The 25,093-nt window shown below is 42.9% G+C and overlaps 1 protein-coding gene across 1 annotated transcript in view; it reads left to right on the top strand.

The window, feature by feature from the left end:
• The window catches only part of DARS1 (aspartyl-tRNA synthetase 1), a 473,122-nt gene that overhangs the window by 169,767 nt on the left and 278,262 nt on the right, over nt 1-25,093 (top strand). Inside the window, exons 4-5 of the mRNA XM_069225076.1 lie at nt 1,901-1,958; nt 14,041-14,133. Coding sequence (XP_069081177.1) covers nt 1,901-1,958; nt 14,041-14,133 — 151 coding nt within the window. The remainder of the gene's footprint in view (nt 1-1,900; nt 1,959-14,040; nt 14,134-25,093) is intronic.

Here is a 25,093-nt window from a genome sequence, read left to right as displayed (position 1 = left end):
TAATATCTTGCTTTAAATTTCTCTCTTTGTCTATCTCTGTCTTCTTTGTAGGCTTTCTCGTTGGTCTCTTCTTCAATGGGTATTAAACCTCCTCCTCCTCCTCACATTTTGCATTGTTTGTGTTTCGGAAACAAACCCCCAGAGGGGGTGTGTGTGTGTTTGTTTCAGAATAAAGCACAAAAAAACAATGACCCCAGCCTCTTGAGTTTTCTGCAAGTTTGAGGGGAGGTCATGTTTTTTTCCTGTCCTTCACTGCAAGTTCTTTTCTGGCAGCGATGGACAGCAAAAAAAGATATTACACTGTCCACCCTAAACAAGATGGATGGTGTAATATCTTTCCTCCAACAACCCCTACTCCATTGATCCAATGTAGGAAGTATTCTGTCGACAGAACAAATGGGGGCTCCATCAATGGAATATTTAAGATTCAACTCTCTCTAAATTAGGGGGTTTGGTGGGTAGGTTTCTTAGTCGCATTTGAGGAGTACCCTGGCCGGCAAACCCTCAGTTACGCCCTTAGTATTTTAAAAAGGTGCATGAAAATGTATATGGTGGTTGACCATATGTGGTGTGGTCATTCAGCACTGCTTGGCAAATGTATCATAAAAACACATCTGTAAGGACATATAAATTATAGTTTTTGGAAGGGATGGTCAACAGAATATATAAAACTATAGAGAGTGCAGGTGAGGACTGTGATGCACTTACATGTTGTCTAGTGCCACAATATTGTACTGAACTATTGTCTGACATAAATATTGTGTCCTAAAAAAGGTTTACCAAAATAGCCCTCTGTTGTAGTTAATAATAAAAAAGTATAAACCAGTGATTCCCAACCTGTGGTCCGGGAACCTCTGGGGCTCTGTGGAGCCTCCACAGGGGGTCTGCGATTGCTTGGAAAATTAAATAATATTAACAGGTTAGGTCTCTATCTTTCAGTAATGACTCAATGGGGGATCCCCGGATTCCAGTAATGATTCAGTGGGGGTCCCCGGGTTTCAGTACTGAAGAAGTGGGGTTCCACATAAGTCAAAAGGTTGGGAACCACTGCTATACACTAAGTGGGACAATATGTTTTTGAATGACTATGTCAGATCTTATTTACGATGTTATATACAGACATTCAATCCTTCTAGTTTTGTTAGATGGGTCACTGGTTCAGTATTATATAGTAACATAAACATTTCTTTAAACATGCCCACTTTTTAGGTCTACCTTAGAGACACCAATACCTGCCTTAGCATGCCCATATAATTCAAGCCAATGTTGAAAAAAAATACATGTATGCATACATAGAAGGGCTTTAGGTTAGACATCTTCTTCCATCTGCCTAGTTTAGCTATATTTCAGATGTTGCTTCTTCTCACCACATCATTGAGCATTGGCCATCCCTCATCAGCCGTTGACTTTCTTGCACTGTGAGAGATAGCATTTTTTCTTGATCAATTGTGCACATCTACCTTAAATATAAGTGCACTTCTGTGCAGGACTGCTAAGCCAAATATTTACTTTGCCGACACTTTTTTCTTTCCATTCATTTTCCTTTTTTTAGTCATGCTCTGGTGTTTAGGTCTTCCGGTTACAGTAATTCAAGCCAGTAGTACCCTTTATGCTACCAAGAATCAATTGCGCCTTTAATTTGCATTCAAACTAAAAAGTGTTTCTATACCTGCTATCATCACACCTGCCTGTGAGGAAGCACAATACTATTTTATTAAAATTATATGTGATGATTTATTTTGAAGTTTAAATGTTTTATTGCAATTACATGTGTGTCTCATTTAGGCAGTGGTCTTTTATTAAATGTTATTTCGTGGTATGTGCTCGCAATTAAAACATGCCTTTCCTATTTGCATTAGGCCTGATTTTCCATAATTCCTGTTCAATATTCTCTCCGCAGGACTTCGCTAAAGACAGATATGGCGTACCTTCAATGATTCAGTCTCAAGAGAAACCAGGTTAGTTATAACTAAAAAGAAAAGGAGTCCTATCCAGCTGTATATTCTTAACAAAATGATTTTTTTTTTTTTAAATTAAAACTTGCACAAATGCCAATTCGTCTAAACTTGAGAAATAAATCTTGTCAATCTATTGATCTTCTGGCATACATTTGGCAAAGCAGGTACCGATGCTTGATAACTGAAAAACGTACGAGCGCTCAGCGGAACACATTTGTCTTAAGAAGTGTATCTGCATAGAGCACTATTCATGCTTTTAGGTCGAGCCTAGGCAGCGCACATGTGCTGTCTCTCGACATGCTGTATCTCCTCTTTAGTCTTTTACCATGCATATCGCTAGTCATTGGTTGGTTCGTGTACCTTTCTAAATTGCTTAATCTCAGACATTTGTCCCTCCTATTGGTGTGTCGATCTCTCCCATGGCTACTGTCCCTGTTACATGTCTTATTTCACTTCTTACCATTTCAGTTTGTTTCGGCGCACTAGTTATTTAGATTGCCTCAGCTTATGTGTTTGGGATGCTCTTAGCTTTTCGAGGCAAACGCGTACAACTGATGTTTTCAACCACACACGTTTTTTTAATTCGATTGCCGATCCCAGCTGACGGCATTATTTATTTACAAACACACCGTACGCTGTGTGACCCGGGATCGTACTTGAGTTTGTGTGGTTGCTGCAGTGCCAGCACCAGCATGGCCCCTGCCTCTCCCATCTGTAGGTCACGAGCCCCCTGGAAAGGAGGGCTGAGATCTGTCCGAGAGCACACTGCAAACATATTTTTTATGCCGCTGTTAGAAACAATGAGCAATCTCCAGCCACACGTACACATGATTTAAAGTGAGGAGGGTCCCAGTGGGCAGACTTGCCTCTGTGCCTCTTTGCCAGTACTAGGCGGGCGCAAATCTGTAGTTGTCTCGTGCCAGGGTGAATAACTTATTCACCATCTTCTGTTTTTTTAATCTAATTTATGACAATGGTAGTTTTGATTTGTAATCCTCTAAAAACCTAGGACTTCAAGTACCAGGATGCAGTGCACCACTAACGACAGGCAGAACGTCTCTTACAGTGAAGCTGCAAGAGTCAAAGCAGCCTGCCAATGCTGCTTGTTTACAGTCTGTGCTCTTCTGAAGGCAGATTTAGTCCCCGCAGCCCATGTGGTGCAGCGCGGAGTGTGATCTTTCCACAAAGCATTGGTGCTATCCGAAGAAAAGATGGCCGGGGTTTATGAATCTAGTGCGTTGTGCGATTCTTGTGTTTATTTGCAGTTACTGCAGCATAGGGTTTCAAGGCTTAGTGGGTCCCATTACAGGATGTAGAGTGTGCACGGCGTTATGGTTTGCCTCAGGCAGTGTATGTTTCGGGCACCCCGCCCTGCACGCTTTAAGTGTCTCCTATAAGCATCCGTATCCTGCTGTGGCATCCAAAGCTTTGTCAAGTTTTGCTTAACTCACTGAATGTCGCACATGTAGCTTTAATGAGAGACTACGTCCAGGCCGAGCTGTTTACTCCCTCCCCTAGTTTCATTTTAATTTGACACCCAGGTGACTTCTAGTATGGCCTTGGGAGCAATTTGTGAGGCAGCTGTGCCACTGGGGGTAGCTAAGACAGTTTCACGTAACTATGATGTCAGGAATCAGGGGCGTAGGTAATCGTCGTGCAGCCGGTGTAGTGACACCGAGGTCTATCCTTCCCAGTCATGATTCTCTTTAATTACCAAACCATTCACGGGAGAGGAGAGGGGACATTAACTCTCTTTGCATTAGGTCCGGTGGTTCCCTTGCCAGTGACAGGCCTCGGATGATAGAAGCAGGCGGAAGTTGACAACATTTTTCGTGGAGACTTGCTGTATCTCAGCTGTACCGCCAGCATGTCCTCTTAACACTTAGCCCTGTGTGGAATTTAGGTTCATGACCTCTCACACACGTGTGAAGCGCCCTAGCACTTCCCTTGAACATTTGTCTGCAGCAACCGCCCAGGTGCATTTGTAACTTTGGCACTGCCCGTGTTTACATTAAGAACCGCATGCACTCAGACGTATGTCCCAATTCTCTCTGATTGGTGGTGCTTTCTTCTTTGGTTAAACTTTGTCTAGACATTTTCTCTGTACTGCTGTGGTATCCAGGAATCTTCATTTCCAGCCGACCAGTGTGTCACTGATGTATATTTTCTGAAGCTTCCCCTCTTTGTTCAACCAGGATTCCAGGCACACACACCGAAAGTGTAAACCACCGAATTATGAAGTATTGTGGCAATGAGTGTGGTGGACTGACAGCAAAAGGCAGCGCCTTTAGCTGCTGCACCACACACGCTTAGTGGGGGATCTCACAGTAGTTAAATCTTTAATGGACTGGATATGAAAAAGATGTCACCCAATAACTAGTCAACTGTGAAATAAATAAACACAGCTTCTTATCCTCACTTCCAAGTTTTGCCATGCCATGTGATCCTGGACGTATCAAATAATGCACATATGCCAAAGTTGCTTTATCTGCCAAAAACATGGCAACATTTATCAACTGCTATAAAGGGCAGTATGTGGGAGGGATATTGTCACTCACTCTTCTGCAAGCTCAGGCAACAGTTGTGCTTGTCAAAGCTCCTAATTAGTCCAGTGTATGTCACAGATACCTAAATGTGAACCTGTCCATTTTACACTCTTCGCAGCATGTGGCTGATCATCCAGTGATCACACATCTATTAACTGTCCACAATACAGCACACATGTCTCTCTCGTGGCACTCAGCAGTTACCTCACTTCAGTATTACCTTTCTTATTCACAGCACCACAGAGCCAAGCAAATGCACTAATGGACTCTATAAATACAAGTTTCTTTACAAAAAGTCAGTGGGGCCCCTATGCATATAAAGAACAACTAAATTATTTGTCCTAACTCTAGGCTGCAAAGGGCATGGAATGTGCTTTCTCAACTCCGCAAAGCGCTGCGCAGGCTGCTTCTGTGTTGTATAGATGTTCTGGCAATGCTTGGAAATCCAACAGGCGAGTAATTGGTGTTAAATGTATATATGTCTGTGTCTTCCATGCAGCGTGAGGTTGTGTGAACACTGAAGCAAATCTGCTCATAATTATCACCTGGTCTGAGGCTATCTAGTACTTAATCAAGATATCTATCAATTTATGACAAAACAAGAATTATTACTAATGGCCTTACATATTTATTGGATGGCTTTTTTCGACAGCATATTAATTATGTCTCCCACCATTAATTTACCACAAACTTTGATGTATTTAATGGCTTATTTAATGGTAATGTGCTGCATGGCTAAACACTTATAAGGTCCCAATGCTTGTTTTGTTTGTTTCTGGGCATTAACTGCCTCACTTTTCAAGAGACAATAGCTGCCACCGTGCGCGATGATGCAAAATATACATCTGAATTTTTATCCAACTAAATTCCCACTTTTCTTCGCTAATTGCAGGGCTCAATTTGTTTTCAGCAAAGAGGGAAATTCCACCGCAGACAAACTGCCAGCACTTGCTTTTCTGTCCGAAACCCTCTAAACTGCTGAATTCTTTATTGCTCAAGACGTGTAGGCGGGAAATCACAGCCTTAACGAGTGTGTGGAGAAGAGAGACAGAGAACTATTGAAATCTTTGTTTTAGTGTTAAAAGCCTTAGCAAATCCAAAAGCAAGCAGTGTTCTTTGACTTTCCAGTCCCATGAAAATGTTTGAAAGATTTCTCCAGTCCTTCACTTTTCAGGTGTTATGTGTAGGATAGTGTCCACAGAGATACACAAGAATTAGTCTTTCCCTCTGCCTTCTTGTGACCCCTTTGTAGGTGTCTTTTCTGAAGTCAAATTTGACGTCGTGTTTTTTATCCATGTGTTAACAGCATTGAAGAATATTGCGAAAATGCAATATCATGCAATTCAGACGATTTATTCATCTTCATAGCACGCCAGAAAATATGCCATCCTTCGAGTTTTGCTCTTGGTACACAGCTTTTTTCTACGTGACATTAGTAAAATGTTACATTGAGCTTAGCGGGCGGCGTGAGTTACGGCGTTTGCTGTGTGTGTTGCATAGGTAACTAGCGATTTTCTCGACTTTTTTTTTGGAATTGTGTTTGCTGATCCCTAACTGAACTTTAACTGCGCTTTTCAGTGAATTGCCCGGAGTTTCCTTGTTAGAATACATTTACCTTTCTTGTTCCAAATCTGGGTCTGGCCGCTCAATTGCCTAGGTGGACAACATCACTCCCATGTTCTTTGGCTGTGTGGAGCAAGGGTTGGACAACGGCCTTGGCCAGAGGACACGCTTCCAGCTGCCTTAGCCTGTGTACAGCGTTTGGCACTCCACCTAACCCTCCACACTCGTTTTGACCCTTTATCTTTGTTCTCCTTGTCTGATCTGCATGAAATCTGCTATTTGCACTGAAATTAATTTGTTGTTTTCCAATTGTCATGCTGATTCCCCAAACACCCACAAAGTCCTTAGCGAATTACATTTGTATTGCCCCACCTCCCCTTGACAGATATGTTCCAAAATTGCATGTCAGTAGAAATCTGAACATGTCAAATGTCTGCCACATTAAACTGTGTAACATTTATTATCGAATGAACACTTTTTTACCACCTTCTATTCCCTTTACATGTGCCACCATCATTGATGGATGTACCTGACTGAATTTTAAAATGAAAAGTGTAAGCAACATATTGTAACTAGATATTTGGAGCTCTCTGAAACATAGCCAAAGTTATTAGCAAATCAAAAATGTTTTGCACCATTACTGAATTTGCACAAAATCTGAAATACTTGCACAAGGTGCACCTTGCTAATTGTCCTACCACATGACATGCAGAATTCTCAAATAGGCACAAAGTTTTTAGCAAATGAACATTTTATTGCTCCCCTTTAAATTTTTTACCTTTAATGGATTGGCATAAAACCTGACATACCAATAGGAAACTGTGCTCTTAAAATGCTGCCATATTTTATGCACGTTGTCACACAGTGACACGTTGATTAGCAAATTAACATTTTCTGATAAATACTTCTAACCCCAAATTCCTCTCCTTTAGACTGTCCAAGGCACCGGACTAGGTCTAGAGAATTCTCTCAGCAGTGACTCCCATTGAGTAGAGTCGCATATGCTCACCATCTCTGCATGCTCATATTAGCTTCTTTATTTCCATGCTTTTTGAAGCAGATCTGGATTTCTGCTTCCAACATTTTCTTCTTTCTGAAGACTTCCAAAAACATTTGAGACATTGGGCTAGCGAGAGGGAAGATGTCTCCCTTTAAAAATGACACGTTTCAGGCCATGTCACAACTGCAGGAAGCATATGTTGGTCATGGACCCTCACAACATATTTCTCTGTGCTTTGGCTTGACTGGAAGTCATATGGGAACTGTGCCCTGAAACACTCCAAGGTGATCAGGAAGCAATCACTGACAAACATAAGAGGCCATGCTCAAAAGAGTGGTCCTGTTCCAGTTCCCAAGTCGCAGGGCCAGTCCATCTATCAATCGTGCACAAAATTCCACGCCCGCTCAAAGTCTTTGGGTAAGTCGAAGCCAAAGACTCTGAGTGAGACTAAGTGGGGTTCAAATCTTTCTCACCACTCAAAATTAGGTGAGAAGTCACAAGGATGGCAGTCCAACGGCCCCTCACATTCAGCATCTTCCAACTCATATCCAGTTAGGTAGTTGATCCTGGTATACCCGGAATCTTCTAGGCCATCATCATTCCCTCAACAGTTTGAGGTCTTTAAAGAGCTAAGGTGCAGATTTTCACCCCCTTAGGAGCTACATTAGCCTCCAGTCAGTATTCCACTTGCTTGGCCTCCTCCAACACAATCTGCCCCCTTGAGACAAGTTCCCCGAAGACCGCCTATATCTCCACTCAGATCCATCTCTGTCACCTGTGTGGAAACTGACTACACTGGCTCCCACACCAGTCTCTGATGTCGGTTTGTACCATGCCTATGCTACACTATGAAGTTACTAAGATGAAATTAGTAGGAATGGAATCACACCCTCAACCACTTCCACTATGTCCGTATTGCCAGAGACTGGAGGCCATTTTCAACTCCAACTCTGATATGGTCAGTGGCCTGCAAAATATTTCCTATGACGCTGATGTTGGCGAGGAGGCAGACAATTAACCTTTAACCTCCGCCCCATAGAGATGAAGAATTTATTTGGACCTAAAGAATGCCAGTAGGTTAGACACTTCTCAGAAACTGAGCCAGACTCACCACCTGGTCTGCTAATGGAAGAAGCACTTCTTTCTTTCAATCTAATTTACCAACTAAAGTACTCCATCCATTGACGGCTTCTTAAAACCGTCTGTTTTTACGTTAATTAAGCTTTTACGGATGCCCTCATGGAAACCTGGTCAAAATCATACTGTTGCTCATCTGGTCAGTTGACCTGTGGTCATGCAACACAGACCAGACCTCGACAATCCTGATTTCCTGAGGGGACAGCCGAACCCTGGAAACCTTGTGGTATAGGCAACAACAAGCCAAGTCAACTCCAATGCATTGCTTTCTAATCCCACAGAAGGGAAATCAAAACATATTGACCCTTAAGTCAAACAGATTTTTTTCTTCAGCCATCCTTGGCCTTCTCTCCTTGAATGCGGTACTTCATCTGAGTAGGTACATACATGCATAGTGGGATATGGCCTGGGAGATTTCAAAGGCTGTCTCAGAGGCCATTAGGACATCACTTGCCCTGAGATTATTGTTTCCAGGCCGACAATTTCACCAGCAGATACATAGAAGGTTCAGGGGCTACTTAAGAGGGTTTATCATACAGACCATGCCAACTTTCTAAGCTGGTGCCGCAAACATCCCAGGCATTTTGTTTACAGAGGACATGGTTGCATTTTAATCTTTGTACACCAATCATGCACATCAATCTTCTATCTTCTGCTTCATTGGCCCCAAAGCCGCTTTGATTGCCCTCTCAGGCCCACAGCCACCCGATAGAGAGCAGAATCGATATTCCAACGTCGGCTGGAAATACCATCACATCACATCACATTGTTTAGAAGGGCTATGCTGTGCCTTCCATTTTTCCACCACACTCACACATACATACACACACTCACCATGAGAAACGTCTGCAGACCATGCCTCAATTTTAATGCAGGAAGTCAACCTCTTTCTTGTGAAGTGTACCATTGAATGATTGCTGGACTCAGACAGTCAACGGATGTTACTCATGCTACAAACAACTTCTCCATGTAATGCTTTCTCTCTGATGTTGACACCCTGTGAAACAGAGATCAACTTTTTGGTATGTCACTTAAGTCTGTGCCACGTCCAGTGGCTGTCACACACACACACCTTGTGTATCTGACGGCCATTGGTCGTCACCAGGGAGTCCTTTTTTTTGTTTTTTTTTTTTTGTTCAGGCAACCCAGAAAGCGCTTCCCAAGCAGTCTGATCTATTAGTTTTTTGTTTACTACAATGACGATTGTGCACAGGGTGTGCTGATATTATTGTAATAAACGTGAAAGTAGAACGAGCCGATCAACTCCATTTACTTTCACTGGTTCAATGGTCTATTTCAGCCCCCAAGCACACATTTTAACAGGAGAGGTACCATTGTAAAAGGGAGAATCTCCTCTTTCCAATCCCAGAGGTTCCCTACATGGAGATTGATGCAGGAAGGCAATCCCCAAGCAGGAATCCACCCACTAGACACCTGTTTTTTATTTTTTTTAAAGCGATCTTTCTGCACAATGTTGGGCACACTAGGCATCAGGGATTATCTTTTCTAGTTAACAGTAGGAGGGGGCTGCCCAGAATAGGCATGACAATGCCCCTACTCCCCAGAAAAATGGGCACAGTCTTTTATGGCCCCATCCCAAATGAATGGGGACAGAAATCTTTTTGCACAACCCAGACCCCCTGGGGGCACATGGGGCAGTAGCCCTGATCTCCCCCACCCAGAAAGCCCACTAGGCACCAGGGATTATAATTTTTTTTTTTTTAACGGTTTAGAGGGTGGGGGCTTCCCAGAATGGGACTGGAAGTGACCACTCTAAAAAATGGTCACAGTCTTTCGGTCCCCATGACAGGGTAGATGAGGTAATTACTGATCTGCCCCTATGAAGTAGTTACTGAGCCCAAGAGACTTGGGGGAATGCCGGGTAGAAGGACGTTTTGACTCCTTGCAGATTCCAGAGCTTTCAATCACAGAAATGTAATGAAATATATATTTTTTTTTTTTTTTTTTTTTTTAGTAAACATTTGAGGTTTGCAAGGGATTCTGCCTAAAACAAAGACATGGTGAGAGCCACGGAAGTCAACCAACCCTAGATACCCCTAGGTGTCTAGTTTTTAAAAATGTGCAGGTTGGCTAGGTTTCTCTAGGTGCCAGCTGAGCTAGGGTCCAAAATCTAGAGCTACCGACATTGGAAAAAGAAAGTCAGTTTTCGTTGAGAAAATGTGCTTCGTCCATGTTGCATTTTTGGGCCGTTTCCTGTTGCAGGCATGAGGTCTACCCACACAAGTGGGGTACCATTTTCACTGGGAGACTTGGGAGAATTCTAGTTTGAAGGAAGATTGTGGCTCTCTGCAGATTCCAGAACTTTACATCCCAGAAATGTGAGGAAAATGTTTGTTTAGTCAAAGTTTGAGGTCTGCATGGTATTCTGGGAAAACAAACGTGGTGACAGCCACTCAGGTCAGCCACCCCTGATACCCCTGCATGTCTAGTTTTTAAAAATTTGCAAGCTGGCAATGTTTCTCAAGTGCCGGCTGAGCTTGGGTCCAAGATCTAGAGCTACCCAAATCAGAAAAAATGGTCCATTTTCAGTGGAAAAATATTGTGTCCCTGTTGGGTTTTGGGCCGTTTCCTGTCATGGTCACTGGATCTACCCACACAAGTGAGATACTATTTTTATCTGGAGACTTTGGTGAATGCCGGGTACAAGGAAGTTTGTGGCTCCCCACAGATTCCAGAACTTTGTCACAAAAATGTGAGGAAAATGTGTTTTGTTTGTCAAAGTTTGATGTTTGCTAGGGATTCTGGGTAAAAAAACAAAACATGGTGAGAGCCACTCAAGTCAGCCCACCCTGGATACCGCTACGTGCCTAGTTTTAAAAAAATGTAAAAGCTGGCTAGGTTTCCCTAGGTGCTTGCTGAGCTAGGGTTCAAACTCTAGAGCTGCCAACATTGGAAAAGTCAGTTTTCAGTAAACAAATGTGCTGCGTCCATGTTGCATTTTGGACCGTTTCCTGTTGCAGGCTCTAGGTCTACCCACACAAGTGAGGTACCATTTTTATTGGGAGACTTGGGGGAATTCTTGGTGGAAGGTAGGTTGTGGCTCCCTGCAGATTCCAGAACTGTACATTCCAGAAATGTGAGGAAAATGTGTATTTTCTTTAGTCAAGGTTTGAGGTCTGCAAAGTATTCTAGGTACAAAACGTGATGTAAGTCATACAATTCAGCAAACCCTGGATACCCCTAGGTGTCTACTTTAAAAAAATGTACAGGTTGGCTAGGTTTCCCTAGGTGCTGGCTGAGATAGGTTCCAAAATCTAGAGCTACCTATATTGGAAAAAACGGTCAGGTTTCAGTTGAAAAATGTGATGCATCCATGTGGGGTTTTGGGCCATTTCCTGACACCAGCACTAGGTCTACCCACACCAGTGAATTACCATTTGTAGTGGAAGACCTGGGGGAATGTGTGATCACCCATGGGCTTTAGACTAGTTTCTATCACAAACTGGAAGTAGGTTGGGAGCACAGAAAATAGAGAAAATAGGCTAACTCTTGGAAAAATGCCAATACTGTGGTACAAAATTTGTTTTTATTTTTATTTTTAAAGCTGGGAATATTGTGAATTTAGTACAGTAAACTGTTTGTGGATGCCATTTGTAGGGGAAAACAGACAATTTTATCTGGACCAATTTTTCCCTAGTTTTCTAAAAAAAAAAAAATATATATATATATATATTTTTTTGCTCTATGTTGCTTATTTTCTTGTTCCCGTCCAGGGGAATCCACAAATCCTGGGTACCCTTGAATCCCCAGGATGTTGGGGGGAAAAAGGATGCACATTTTGCATGGATAATTTATCCGGAAAAAGGTAATGGACCTCTAAGTGCAAACTACCTCAAATAGCCAAAAAGGGATCAGCACTGGGTGTGTGGCAAAGGTAAGGCTCAGCAGCTAAGGGGTCAAAATATACAGCAGAATGACACACAAGCACATCTTTAGTTTAATTTAAAATTAGTGATCTGAAGATTAAACTTCCGGCCCTGCTGAATGACAATTGCACTCCCTTTAACCTTGCTTTTCCCACAAATAAACAGTTTGTGGGACACAAACCAACATTTAAATGATCAGTACAAGGATCTATAAAATTAGAGTCCCTTAGTTTTGAAAAATTCCTTCCATTAGAAAAAGGGACATTGTAGTTGGGATTAAGATTGATCAGTAAATCTATATACAATGTTAGCTGCAAATGCCAGTGCAGCTCATTTATCAGTGAAGCGGCAGTAGAAAACACGAAGAGATGAATTAGATTGCCTCCTCGCCAAAATAAAACAGGTAAATTGTCTTTATACTTGGTGGTAGACTCGGAATTAAGTGTTGCTTTTATACATGGTATAGTTATACATTTCTAGAGGAGGGCGTTTTTTAATTATATTTCAGGGCTTTTGTATTTGATGCTGCAGCATTCTGACCATGCAACCACTTGTCTCTCCCAATTACCAGTCCTAATACCAATGTACATTGACTACCAGTCTATCTCCACGCCGGCATCATTGCGTGAGGCTTATATTATCTGTCACTGCCAGGATCTTAATTGCTTTGAGTTTCATTTTTATTTTGACGAGGAGCCCTTTACTAATCAGCATCCACCCTGGACTGTGCTTTATGTTGACTAAATTGAAGTATCTGAAGTGCTGGTTCTCCTTGTCCGGTTTCATATTTGATAAAAAATAATATTGGGTACGGTGCCAGTGCCATAGCAAGAGTGTAAAGGATGCTGCTTCAATCAAAGATAATACCCCTGGTGGCGCCAGGGTTGGTAGGAGAAGATATTCACAATTGTGATCCAGTGGGTCCCTCACACCCCAGGCCACAGCAGCTTCATTGACAGCTGCACCCCTTATTGTGCTGAACTAGAAACAAGTTTGCAAGGCTTCACTAACCTTGCAATGAATGGGAAAATTATGTCACCTTGTTTGTTTCCGTGAAAGAGATTGGCAGCTACTCGAAAATATACTTAGCATAGAGGTTTGACATGACAAATATGCCTAACACAAGTTTACAGATGGATGGAATTATTGTTTTCCCACAAAGAAAAGGGAAACAAATTACTATCTTTGACCGTGAAACACTAAAAAGTGATGTGTTTTTGTCAGTGTTTTTTTGTCTGCAAAGTTAAGAGTATTTCCATATGTTCTGCAAACAGAATCTTTGAAAATGTAGACTCTTTGAAAATGCCGTTTTACGCCCTCCCAAATGCTACACACACAGTGCTTATCCTATACTTTTGTGGAGCATGCCCAGCCAATTCAAAATGATCCAGACACTTGGACTAGACGAGCCACTTCACATTCAGTAAGTGTATTTACACATGCTGTAGTTTAGGAGCCCAGATTATTAACCACTCTTACTAGTATCAGATGTTTCAAATTCATCATGGCTTATATAACTTCATCATAGTAGAAATACATTCTACTTTATTTAAACTAACGACTTGGGGGAAGACTCCCCAGTTACATTCCTCTGGCATGTTTTGGGCTGGAGCCATCAATATAAGAAAAGAATGAGTTTCTCCCTTGGAGTAAATTCTAGTAGTTTAATTATCCTCTTCACCGTGACAGCTTGCGGTTTAACTCTTATATTGAAATTCAAACCAGCCATAAAGACCATTGTATTGCATCATTAACTAAATTTATGAAATCAATCGAAAGTAATTGTTGTTGGTGCTATACAAAGCATGTGGTATCAGCTTGAGGATGAATAACTCTTCTATCTTTATGGCTTATGCCCTATTTTTGTAATATAGTCCTATTACACATTGCTTTATAACATCAGTTGGTGATACATAAGTATTGAAAGCAGACTTCTCTTTTTTAAACAGAGAGAGTATTGGTCAAAGTGAAAGACTTGACGGTACAGAAAGCTGATGAAGTTGTGTGGGTTCGTGCACGGGTTCACACCAGCAGAGCCAAAGGTGAGTTTTTTTCCTCTCTGTCTTATATTCAAATATATACTTTCTGTCGTATGTGAAGCACTGTAACAACCACGGGTCCATGTATGCTATATGAATGTGTAAAATAAATAAATAAATAACTGCCACAACATAACATAAACACTCTAGATCGTCACATACAAGCACAAAGCAAACAACGCAATACATCTGCAAAACAATGCACAAAGAAAATGCAACAACATAACAAAGCCAAAAGTTACAACACAAGCTAAACAGTACAGCACTCAACTAATACAAAACACACAACAATGTCCTCCACTACCCATGTTCCTCCACCACCTACTTACTCACTTGAACGAGGTGAACATTTACTATTCTAAACTCCATTACACTCTTTACAGTGTTTGCATTGAAGGTTTGGGGCTAATGTGTCAAGTGAAACAGATGTGTTCTAAAATATCAGTTCCTCATTTTAATTCACATCGTAAAGCTTGCTCTTCAATATAGTAACATGGCTGAACAGAATTACACTAAGGCCCTCAATATGTAATTGGCGGTCTTTTTAGAAGACCTCTGTGCTGTCGGCTGCCAAAAGACCACCAGTGTCATCAATCTCATGACCGCTGTATTACGTGTCAGAGACCAAAGACTGCCAGATTACAGCCACAAACCTGACACCGCCGTGCTGGCCAAGGGTGAGAGAGAGGTGGTTCTACCACCAGCACTGCCATGCCGCAAGGACTCCGCCTGCCATACTACGAACAGTAATATGGCACGGCGGACCTTGTACAGCGATTCGGCATTGGCGGTGGCTGCGCCGACATCCACCCCCTCCCGGATGACCACCGTGGCGTGGGCTTGATGTGTGGCCCAGACAGCTAGGTGCAGCGACCAAAAGGGTGTGTGTGTGGCAGGTGCATGTGTGTGAGCGTGTTTGTGTGTGTGTGTGTGTCGAAATGGTTGTGAATGTGTGACTGTATGCGTGTGTGGAGGGGTGGGGTGTGTATGAATGTGGAGGGGGAGTGTGTGAATGAATGTGGAGGGGGATGTGTATGTGTATAAATGCAGAGGGGGTTGGTGGTGTGTATGAATGAATGCGGAGGGGTATGTGTATGATTGCAAAGGGGGATGTTTGTGTATGAATGCGGATGGGGATGTGTATGTGTGTGAATGCGGAGAGAGATGTGTGTGTACGAATGCGGAGTGGGGTGCGTTTGTGTGAGCGAGTGGGTGTGCATGTATGTCTGTGAGAGCGAGTGGGTGTGCATGTATGTCTGTGAGAACGAGTGGGGGTGCGTGTATGTCAGTGTGAGAGAGAGTGGGGGTGCTTGAATGTCAGTGTGAGAGCGAGTGGGGGTGTTTGTATGTATGCCTTCCGGTCGGGTGGGGGGTGTTTGCAAGTGTGCAGTCGGGTGGTAGGGTGTTTGCAAGTGTGTGGACGGGAGGCGGGTTGTATTGTGTGCGTCTGTGTGGTGTGTGCGTGCATGTGTATGTGTAGCAGAATGGGTGTGCATGAGTGTGTGTATGTATGTGTACATGGAGGGTGTCTGTGTCTGAATGGAATCAGAGGGGAGGGGGTGACGGACTGCGAGTGAGTAGATGTGTGTATTGGGATGCATGCGATTAGGGGTGTTTGTATGGGTGCATGCGAGCAAGTGGGGGTGTATGTCAGGGAGTGTGTTGATGAGTGTGGGTGCAAGTCTGTATGTTCGGTTGGGTGGGGGTGCGTGTCTGTGCAAGCGAGTGGGGGGTGTCTGGACGTATGTGTGTGATTGGGTGGGGATGTCAGTATGTATGTATGCGTGCTGTCGGGTGTGTGTCTGCAAGTGTGGGTGTGTGTGTCTGCAATTGTGGGGGGTGGGTGTGGGGATGTGTGTGCCAGCGACAGGAATTGGGGATTCTTGTCACCGGTTGAGTGTTGGCAGGGTTTTTGTGGCGGGGCGACCACCACGAAAAGGCTGGTGGGTTGCTTCCTCCTAATACGGCCGGCGGTCTTAGGCATGCCACCGGCCTGGAGGAGCTCACCTGCAGCCACGTTGGTCTGAACGCACCAGCGGGACTGGCGGCGTTGTGGCGGTTTGGCTTCAGCCAAACCGCCGAACTTGTAGTGCGGCGGTCTTTACCACCGGGACCACAGCAGTAAGACTGCCTCACTCGTAATGAGGCCCTAAGTTTGCACAATATTAGAACTTTACTCAGAAAGCGTGCATTTTGTTATTTGGTGTAAATCAGTTCAGTATTTTTTAAGAAAATTGCTTTTAAAGAGGCACTTAGGTTGGGTGTGAAGTGGTTAGCCTTGGTAATATTAATAACATCTGGGCCGTTGGTGTCCTGATTGACCAATTTGAAGGGGATTTGTCCGTCCTGATTGGCTGGCGACATCATGAACAATATGTTGTGATATCCTTTAATGGACTCAGTATGCATAGTCTCCATGTCAGGAAAGTTAAAGGAAAAAATATATATAACAAGGCAGGGTGAGTGAATCCTGACCCCTAGGTTTATTGTGTGGGTAGGGGGGGTCTCAAATGGACCACGACTTTGATTGGCTTGTCACAACAAGGATAACATATTGTGACAGCCATCACAGGACTCTGGGATATTGTCCCCATTGAAATGCCTTGTGGTGAAATCCTGTTTTAATGGGTCTCAAAAAGGAACACATGAGGGGTGATAACAGACGTTAGTCACAATATGAATCGCTTATGGTACTATAATAATTTTAGCAGTTGGGGGGTTCTAAGATGAATTTACCCTGTGAAAAATGCTGATTCTCTGTTGGGATTTCATGAACCATGCTTATGAGACCTTTTTTTCTTATAGAGGTTATGGGAGGTCCTCCGAAAGCTAAAATAGAAATGCATGTTCTATAAGGCCACACTTGATCTTCCCCAGCCATGAGAGAAAGAAGTCTTAAGTGCTGGGTAAAACATATACTTCCACCCCAGCAGCAGTCTTTCACTTGATTTCCCCATTGTACCACTGCAGCTTCACCACAGTATTATAACAACACTGTTGAGTGACATGATAAATGACATTGGGGATTACATCACTCATTAGATTAAAGAACAGCTTTGTTCAAATTACTAATAAGTACCTCTACCCCCCACCCCCCACCACCCAACCTCTGAAAGCAAATGTAAAAAAAAGCTATTGGGGGATGGAAATGAGCACACATGGAGGGTAGAGTACATATGTCATGAGTGATGTGATATGTGAGGCCAGAAGCAGTGCATGATGGGCGCGAAAGATATAGTTAGTTGACTAAACTACAACTCATGTGTTTTTACTGTTTTGTCGTTAGTTCTAATTTCAATACCTAACTATAATATCACTTTAACCTTTGGTTAACTCTGTGAATGTGTATTGGGGGGCCAGGGGTGAGAAAAGGGTGTGTGTGTGTGTGTCTGTCTGACTGAATATCATAGTTCCTTCCTCCAGCCAGACACTCGGTTCCTTGGCAGTATACGGAAAGTAAAGGCAGCACAGCAGGAGTTTCTTTGAACTACAATCTTAATTAGTACATCTTGCCAAACCATATATATATATAATATGTTTATATAAAGAAGAGGTGCAATATGTGAGGTAATGATCAGTGCACGACGAGGGTGCAAGTTCTAGTTATTCAGTTGAGCATAACTGGTGGATTTCACTTTTTTTTAGGATAAATTGCAGCATTTTAACTAATATTTTCACTGAACTACTACGTCACTACAACCTGTTTTTTCAGTGAATTTCTCAGTTTTGTAATGTAAAGTAAAATATTGTATCCATACCTAACAATAACGTCACTTTAACCTTTGTTTTTTTCAGTAAATTTCTAGTGTTCTTTTAATGTAAAGTAAAATTTTATTACCAAACCTAACTATACCTTCCCCTGGTTCGTGCTTGGTGCAGGGTTGGCCGTAGGGCTGGCTCCCACAGGTGGCAAAGTCCCTGTTGATGGCTAACCCCATGGTGTTTCAGCGGTCAAAGCCCCCGGTCTTTATTTTTTTGTGGTGCTGCAGTTGTGCCACAGATTTGCACGGTGTGAAGTACCGCAGCAAAAAAAAAAAGCATTTTATTTTGACCCCAGGTGGCGTCCTTCTGGACCCACTCAGCCCCTCTCAAGGGCCAGATAATCAGGGTACTCCTACCCTGCACATTATTGCTTTTTTTGTTTTTGACAACACTGAGTCTGAGTCCCTGAATCCTAAAATGGTGGCCAGAATTTTCTCTTCATGTTGCAACCAGTCAATCAGATTGTTTTGAGTGCGCAATAGTCTGCGGTGGTACAATGTTGCTAGATATCTATAAATGTTGACTCTTAATGTCTCAAAAATACTGAACATTCCTACGTCATCACAAAACATGCTTTCTGGATCAGAATGTAGCTTTCTGCCAAATTTGGCTGTAGCATTGCCTAAAGTTCCAATTGGAAATTGCATGGGGGAGAATGCATTTTGGGACCCCCTTTTTTCTTGACTCCCTCACTCCCCCCCCCCCTCCCCCCCCCCCAACTTGACAGATCACCATAGAACTTTCCAGAAAGGAGCTGAGGTGGATGAAATGGATGACGTGAGGTCCTGTACAGAAGTCTCCACTGGGTCCTATAAGTAGGATTGCTGTCTGTAGCAAATATGTATATGGCTTGGCCAAAGGTCTGTCTGAGCACCTGGAGCTGATTAGGCATTACCGAGGGCTGTGACCAGTGGGCTCTTGGGATAGGAGACGAGAGCAAGGTTCACTGAAGGCTATACCCTGTACTGAGATCTTACTGGTTGCAGTGCGCTTGTGCTTAGCACCCCTTCACTCTCAGCACAAGACCAGGCTGTCGACCATTTACTACTGGGCTTCCCAGTGCGGGCTGTACACTCAGTACTCTTCCCATACTTCCAAGGTCTGGCTAAAGTTCAATCACTGTGCCTAGAGCCCGTTGAACAAAAATTGAGCCCAGTGGACTATGGATTCAGTGACTCTGAACTACTATAGAGTTGTCATTGATGTGATATTTCACTAGTGAGGTCTTCCTTAATGTAATTTATGATCTTAGCTGCTTCATGATGTGTGAAGTCTTTAGAACGTGTTTGGGTAAAAGTTATGGTTGCATAGCTCACCAGAACCTTATTTTAACTGAAGGTGTGTGTATAATGCAGTCAGCTATGGCCTTTGTTGTTATGGTTGTATTGCTTTCTATGTAGAAAATTTGATTCAATACTTTGTGTGAACTTTTACACTGCTTGATGAAACTGCTTAAATATTCCCTAAAGTTATATCCTTTCCCATTCACATGATTATAGAAATGTTTTTATGTACTCATGTTCTGCGTTTTAGGTTCTTCTAGGGTATAATGGCTGACTAAAGAATACATTATTATAGAAGGAGTAGCAAAAGTATATAGAGGATCCCAACAGTAATATCTTCCACGTTCATTCCCATAGGTATAATTTGCAAGTAGAGTGAAAACCACTGGATGGAGTTCTTACCCAGCGTGGGTGAGGTGAAGCAGCTTGGCCCAACCTGCAGTTTTTTTTTTCTTTAGTTTTGTGAAAACCTGTTCTGGGTATTTGCAAAAGACAAAACTTGAAGTCCTAATTCTTGTTCTGTGAAAAAATATTGTTTTTTGATGGATTTTGCACTGTCATAAAACTATGCCTATAGTACCTACATCCCTTCAGACATATGGATCAGTGAACAATTTATGAGCGTGTCCCATGCCCATGAACTTTGCAAAGAGGTCTAAAGCTGGTTTTCACAAAACTGCACTGCTTTTAGTGCATCTATTAACTCATGCATTTATAAGTTAGTATCAATGCTCCCTGTTCTCTAGTATGTACTGCAGAGGGTGTAGTCTCATCAAATCTGGTGTGCGGATTCGTTCTGACTGTTCACTCCAACATAGATAGAATCTCAGCCTCACCAAGTTCAACTTTCATTTTGGTACCTGTATGTCAAAAAGAAAGGCAGAACTTATGATGCTGAAACAATTCTGGACACTTGGCAACATCACCTGTACAAGACACTGTGGGTAATATTTTTTGTGCAAGGCAGAGCAGCAACTAAGTTAAGCAAAGAGAAGAAAGCAGTGTGGAGCCAAGTTTATTAACAAGCATTAGTAAAGCCAATAGATCTCACCTTTACGTGAGCTATTAGCTTTGGCAATCGGATAGCTGGGTGGGGTGAGAAACTGGGGATGGTTAACAGGATGATTAAAAATAAAAAGCAATATGATGGGCCTAAGTTGACCGTGTCATAGCCCACCCCCCATTAAGTAGCATAGGGACATGTTACTTGGGGGTGAAGGGGTGTGTCATGGGTCACTGCTTTCTGTTCACACCATAGGGAACTAAGGCCAGGTGCAGCGTCATTGGTGTGAAAGTTTTCAGCTAGTTCCATCTGTGGGTCATATGCTCAGTCCTGGCTCTCCCATAACGAATGCATACCTTAATCATGTCTTGGCTGAGTAGTTTAAAGCAAGAACAGCTGGATGACTGTGGAGGCACTTCATGTTATTGCTCTTCATTGCCAGTGTAGTTATTGTTTTGAATTTGTGAAGTTCATTCCAAAAGTTGCTGATGTAGTGGTCCCTGAGAAGTGCTGCTATTTGACTTGGAGTTGCAGACAGTGGTGTGTGGTCATTCATATATGACTGGTGGACTTTCGTTTGCAACAGCAAGAAAGAAGTGTTTTAGGTTCCTGTTTCACAACTCCCTGTGACCTGGCAGGCACTTTGACAGAATTTTGTAATATTCTTTCGATTGCTTTCAGAGCCTCCCTTACTGCCTGCTTACTGAATTTTTGCAGAATATCCCCTTTCCCCACTCCAACCACTAGACTTGCACACCTTTCCCCCACAATAATGGTGTGGCTGGCAGGCTTTTTATATTTGCATCAGCACAGCAGAACAAAAGAAGAAACAGAGATGGGGAGAAGAAATTGAGACGGTCTGGTAGAAGGGGGTGATGAAACCAGGGACAGGAGGGTGGTGGGAAAGTGGAGAAGAAACAGAGACCAGGTGGGGGGGGGGGTAAGAAACAGAACTGATGAGTGGGATGGAGAGAAGAAACAGGGACAGGATTAGATGAAACGGGGGTGGAGTGGGGAGAAGGTGAAAACAAAAAGTTGTGTGATGAAGCCAGAGTTGACCGCATCATATCGCTTTTTTTATTTTTTTATTTTTTAGAAGTAGTAGTATTTGAATCACAGAGTGAGCAGCTGATAGCCAATGGAGGGACATTAATAAAACATAATCTGTGCTTGATCTGAGCGCCACAGAAAGCAAGTATTGGCAAAACCAATAGGTCATGCCTGTGCAAGAGCTATTGACTTTGCCAATGCGTTAAAGCCATTTTGTACACCAGAATGGTTGCTGTTCAGCATAGTTAAAAGTTAGTGGTGTAGAGGAAGGTGGCACAGAGTGTCATAGAGTGAAATGATGAAGAGTGGAGTAGTGTGTTGTAGAGTGAAATGGCAGAGAGTTTTGCTTATTGGAGTGGCATTGTGTGGTGTTGTGTAGAGTGGCATACACTGGAGTGGCATAGAATAGAATGTACTGGTGGACAGTGTATTGGCGTTGATTGTTGCAGAGTATAGTGGCATAGAATTCAGAGGCATTGTATTCAGCGGCGTATAGTGCAGCATCGTAGAATGCAGTGGCGTAGATTAGAACTCGGAATGATACTGCAAATAAGGTTTCTGCAAGGGAAGGTACAAACTCAAGCTGTACACCCTAAAACAAATAAAGGCAGTAAATGGAAAGCAAGAAAATGTGAGTTATAAACCACAAGACAAGTGGCAAGCAACGGCAGAATGCAGTCCTAGGTCACCTTTCTGATTGTCCCCAAGATGTCTTTAGCAAACCAGGCAGCTGCCCTGTCTGGTAGGCTGAGACCTAAAAAGTAAGTGAATTATTACAAGAGCAGCCCAATTAGAAGTAGGCAAAGAAGAGCGACAGTGATGGCAATAGAGCGGTGCCTAATAAAGGGTAGTGTTGCACAGTGCAATGGTGCAGACTAGAGTTGCTGCATAGTAGAAAAGCATAGAATGTTCCAGAGTAGAGGCTAGTGCCATAGAGTGCAGTGGCATAGACTAGAGTAGTAGATAGTAGAGTGTGGTGTAGATGTCAGTGACGTAGAGTGCAGTGTTGCAGAGTAGAGGGGAAACATCCTTAACATGTGTTGCGAACAATGCAGCCGTTTCCTGCGCAAGCATACCACTCTTGCCGGAACAACCCTGTACCTCAACCATGCATGTGTCAAACTGCGCATATGCCTGGTTAAGGCACAGGAAAATCCAGAGTGGATCAAGAGAGGACGCGGTAAGGTAAGTAGGGCTGGGGCAGGAGTGTGGGGGCTCAAGGGTTTGGGGTGAGTGGGGGGATTAGGGCTGTTTTTTTTTGTAATGTGGGGGGTTGAGTATTTTTTTTTTTTTTTAGGACTAAGGGTGGGGGGGTCAGGCTTTTTTCTTTTTTTTGTTGAGGGGCAGGAGTGGGAGGTTTTGGGTATTTTTATTTAGGGCTTAGGGTGGTGTCTGGATCATTTATTTTTAAAGGGGTGAGGAAAGGTTTGAGGGAGGAGAAAAGAGGAGAAAGAATCGGGAGAGGACACAATGAGGTATGTGGGGTTGGGGGCAGGGTTGTTTTTAGCAGCGGGTGGATTTAGGGCTTACGGTGGGTGGGGGTGTTGGGGTAGTTTCGTTTTTAAGATGAGGGGGTCAGGGTCGTTTTTTTTCTTTAGGGGTCAGGGCAGGTAGGGGGGTCGAGGTGATTTAGTTTTTATTGGCCAGGTGGAGGGGGTCGGGATAATTATTTTGTTTAGGGGTTAGACTGGGTGTGGAGTTCGGGGTAGTTTACCTATTAAGGGGAAAGTTTTAGGGCTCAGGGTGGTTGGGGGTGTCAGGGTAATTTAGTTTTTAGGGGCGGGATGGGATATATATATATATTTTTTTTTAGGGCTCGGGTTGGGGGTGTTGGGGTAGCTTAGTTTTATGGGGCAGTGGTTGGGGATTCTTTTTTTTTTTTAGGGCTCAGGGCAGGTGTGGGGGTCAGGATACTTTAGTTTTTAGGGGTGGGGGTTGGGATAGCATTTTTCTTTTGGGGCTCACTTGGGGTACTTTAGCTATTAGGGGTGGGGACAGTTTTGGGCTTCAGGGCAGGTGAAGGGGGATTGTATGGCAGAACCACGCATGCCGTTTCAACATATGCCTTTACTAGGCATGCTTTTACAATGAAATTCGATGTAAAGGCATGCGTGGAAACAATACAGTCATGGTTCAGACTGCATTGTTAAAGCATGCGTGGTTCTGTCATACAACCAGAGTAGAGTGTCAGAGTGCAGTGGAGTAGAGTGGCGTGTAGAGCAGTGGAGTAAAGTACAGTGATGTAGAGTGCAGTGACAGTGCATTTGTGTAAAGTGCATTGGTGTAGAGTGCAGTGCTTAAGAGTAGAGTGGCAAAGAGTGCAGTGGCATAGAGTTAAGTGGCATAGAATGCAGTGGTGTAGAGTAGATTGTTTCAGAGTAGAGTGAAGTGGCATAGTGTGTAATGGCATAGAGTAAAGAGGTGTCGAGTGCAGTAGTGCAGAGTAGATAGAGTAGTGGACTGGTGTAGAGTGCTTGGGCTTAGGGTCCAGTGTTAAAGTGCATTGGCGTAGAGTTTATTGGCATAGAGTGCAGTGGCTTAGCATGTAGTGTTGCAAAGTGGTGTAGAGTAAAGTGTCATAAATTGGAGTTGTGCAGAGTAGGTTGGTGTGGATTGCAAATGTGAAGAGTGTAGTGGCGTATAGTAGAGTTTCAAAGAGTAGATTGGTATAGGGTAGAGTAGAGAGGCGTATCATGAGGTGGCATAGAGTGCAGAGGCTCAAGTGGAGTTGTGCAGAGGCCAGTGGCATTGAGAGGTGGAGTGGTGCAAATTAGAGTGGAGTATTCCTGGTGTGATACAAACAACACATTTTCAATTACAATGACCATTATACTTGCACAGTCATACAGTTTTATGAATAAAACTATACAGGGCACAGATGAAAAAGTGTAGAAATTGCATCACTTAGGCTAATGAATTGTGCTTATCATATTGTAGTGTTGGTTTCCGACACACTTCAGAAATAAAATGAAAAAATGTGCTTCATAATTCTGAAATATTTACACCGTTCACTTGAATTTTGTTGTGTGTTTAAAAAAAACCCTTTTTTCTACCCCCAGTATCCGGCAAGATTGTCACTTAATTTCTCTCACTTTGAAGTCAGAGAAAGAAAAATTAACAAGCGACCTAGGAAGACAGCGCCTGACATTTGACCTCTGTCTTTGAATGCACAGCAAATGTGACGAGATAAGAACAAGATTTACAGGCCTGTTTACATAAAGGAGGCAATCCGAAGGATACTGTAAATAAGGTTTTAGTAAGGGAAGGTACAAACTCCAGCTGAACAGCCTAAAACAAATAAAGCCAGTAAATTGAAAGCAAGAAAATATGAGTTACAAACCGCAAAGCCAATGGCAAGCAATGGGCAAAATGCACAGGGAGCATTGATACTAACTTATAATGCATTCCTAGGTTACCTTTCTGAATGTCCCCCAGATGTCTTAAGCAAACCAGACAGCTGCACTGTCTGGTAGACTACAACCTAAAAAGGAAGTGATGTATTACAAGAGCAGTCCAGTTAGAAGTAGGCAAAGAAGAGCGACTGTGATGACATTGATTGGTAAGAAATGGGTGGGTTCCAAGTCCATTTGTGAACACAAAAGCCTCTCAAGCGAGAGGCCATTCGCTAGCGCATGTTCACGGAGGCTGATATAAAAATGGCCTGCTGTTGCTCCCATCCCTATGCTGGCACACAGTCTGCTTAGGCCCCTGCACCATACAGGGAGTGCAGAATTATTAGGCAAGTTGTATTTTTGAGGATTAATTTTATTATTGAACAACAACCATGTTCTCAATGAACCCAAAAAACTAATTAATATCAAAGCTGAATATTTTTGGAAGTAGTTTTTAGTTTGTTTTTAGTTTT

The sequence above is a fragment of the Pleurodeles waltl genome, chromosome 3_1 (genome assembly GCF_031143425.1).
Source record: "Pleurodeles waltl isolate 20211129_DDA chromosome 3_1, aPleWal1.hap1.20221129, whole genome shotgun sequence".
Taxonomy (NCBI): domain Eukaryota; kingdom Metazoa; phylum Chordata; class Amphibia; order Caudata; family Salamandridae; genus Pleurodeles; species Pleurodeles waltl.
Note: the sequence above shows the minus strand (reverse complement) of the source record. Positions and strands in the feature narration are given on the sequence as shown.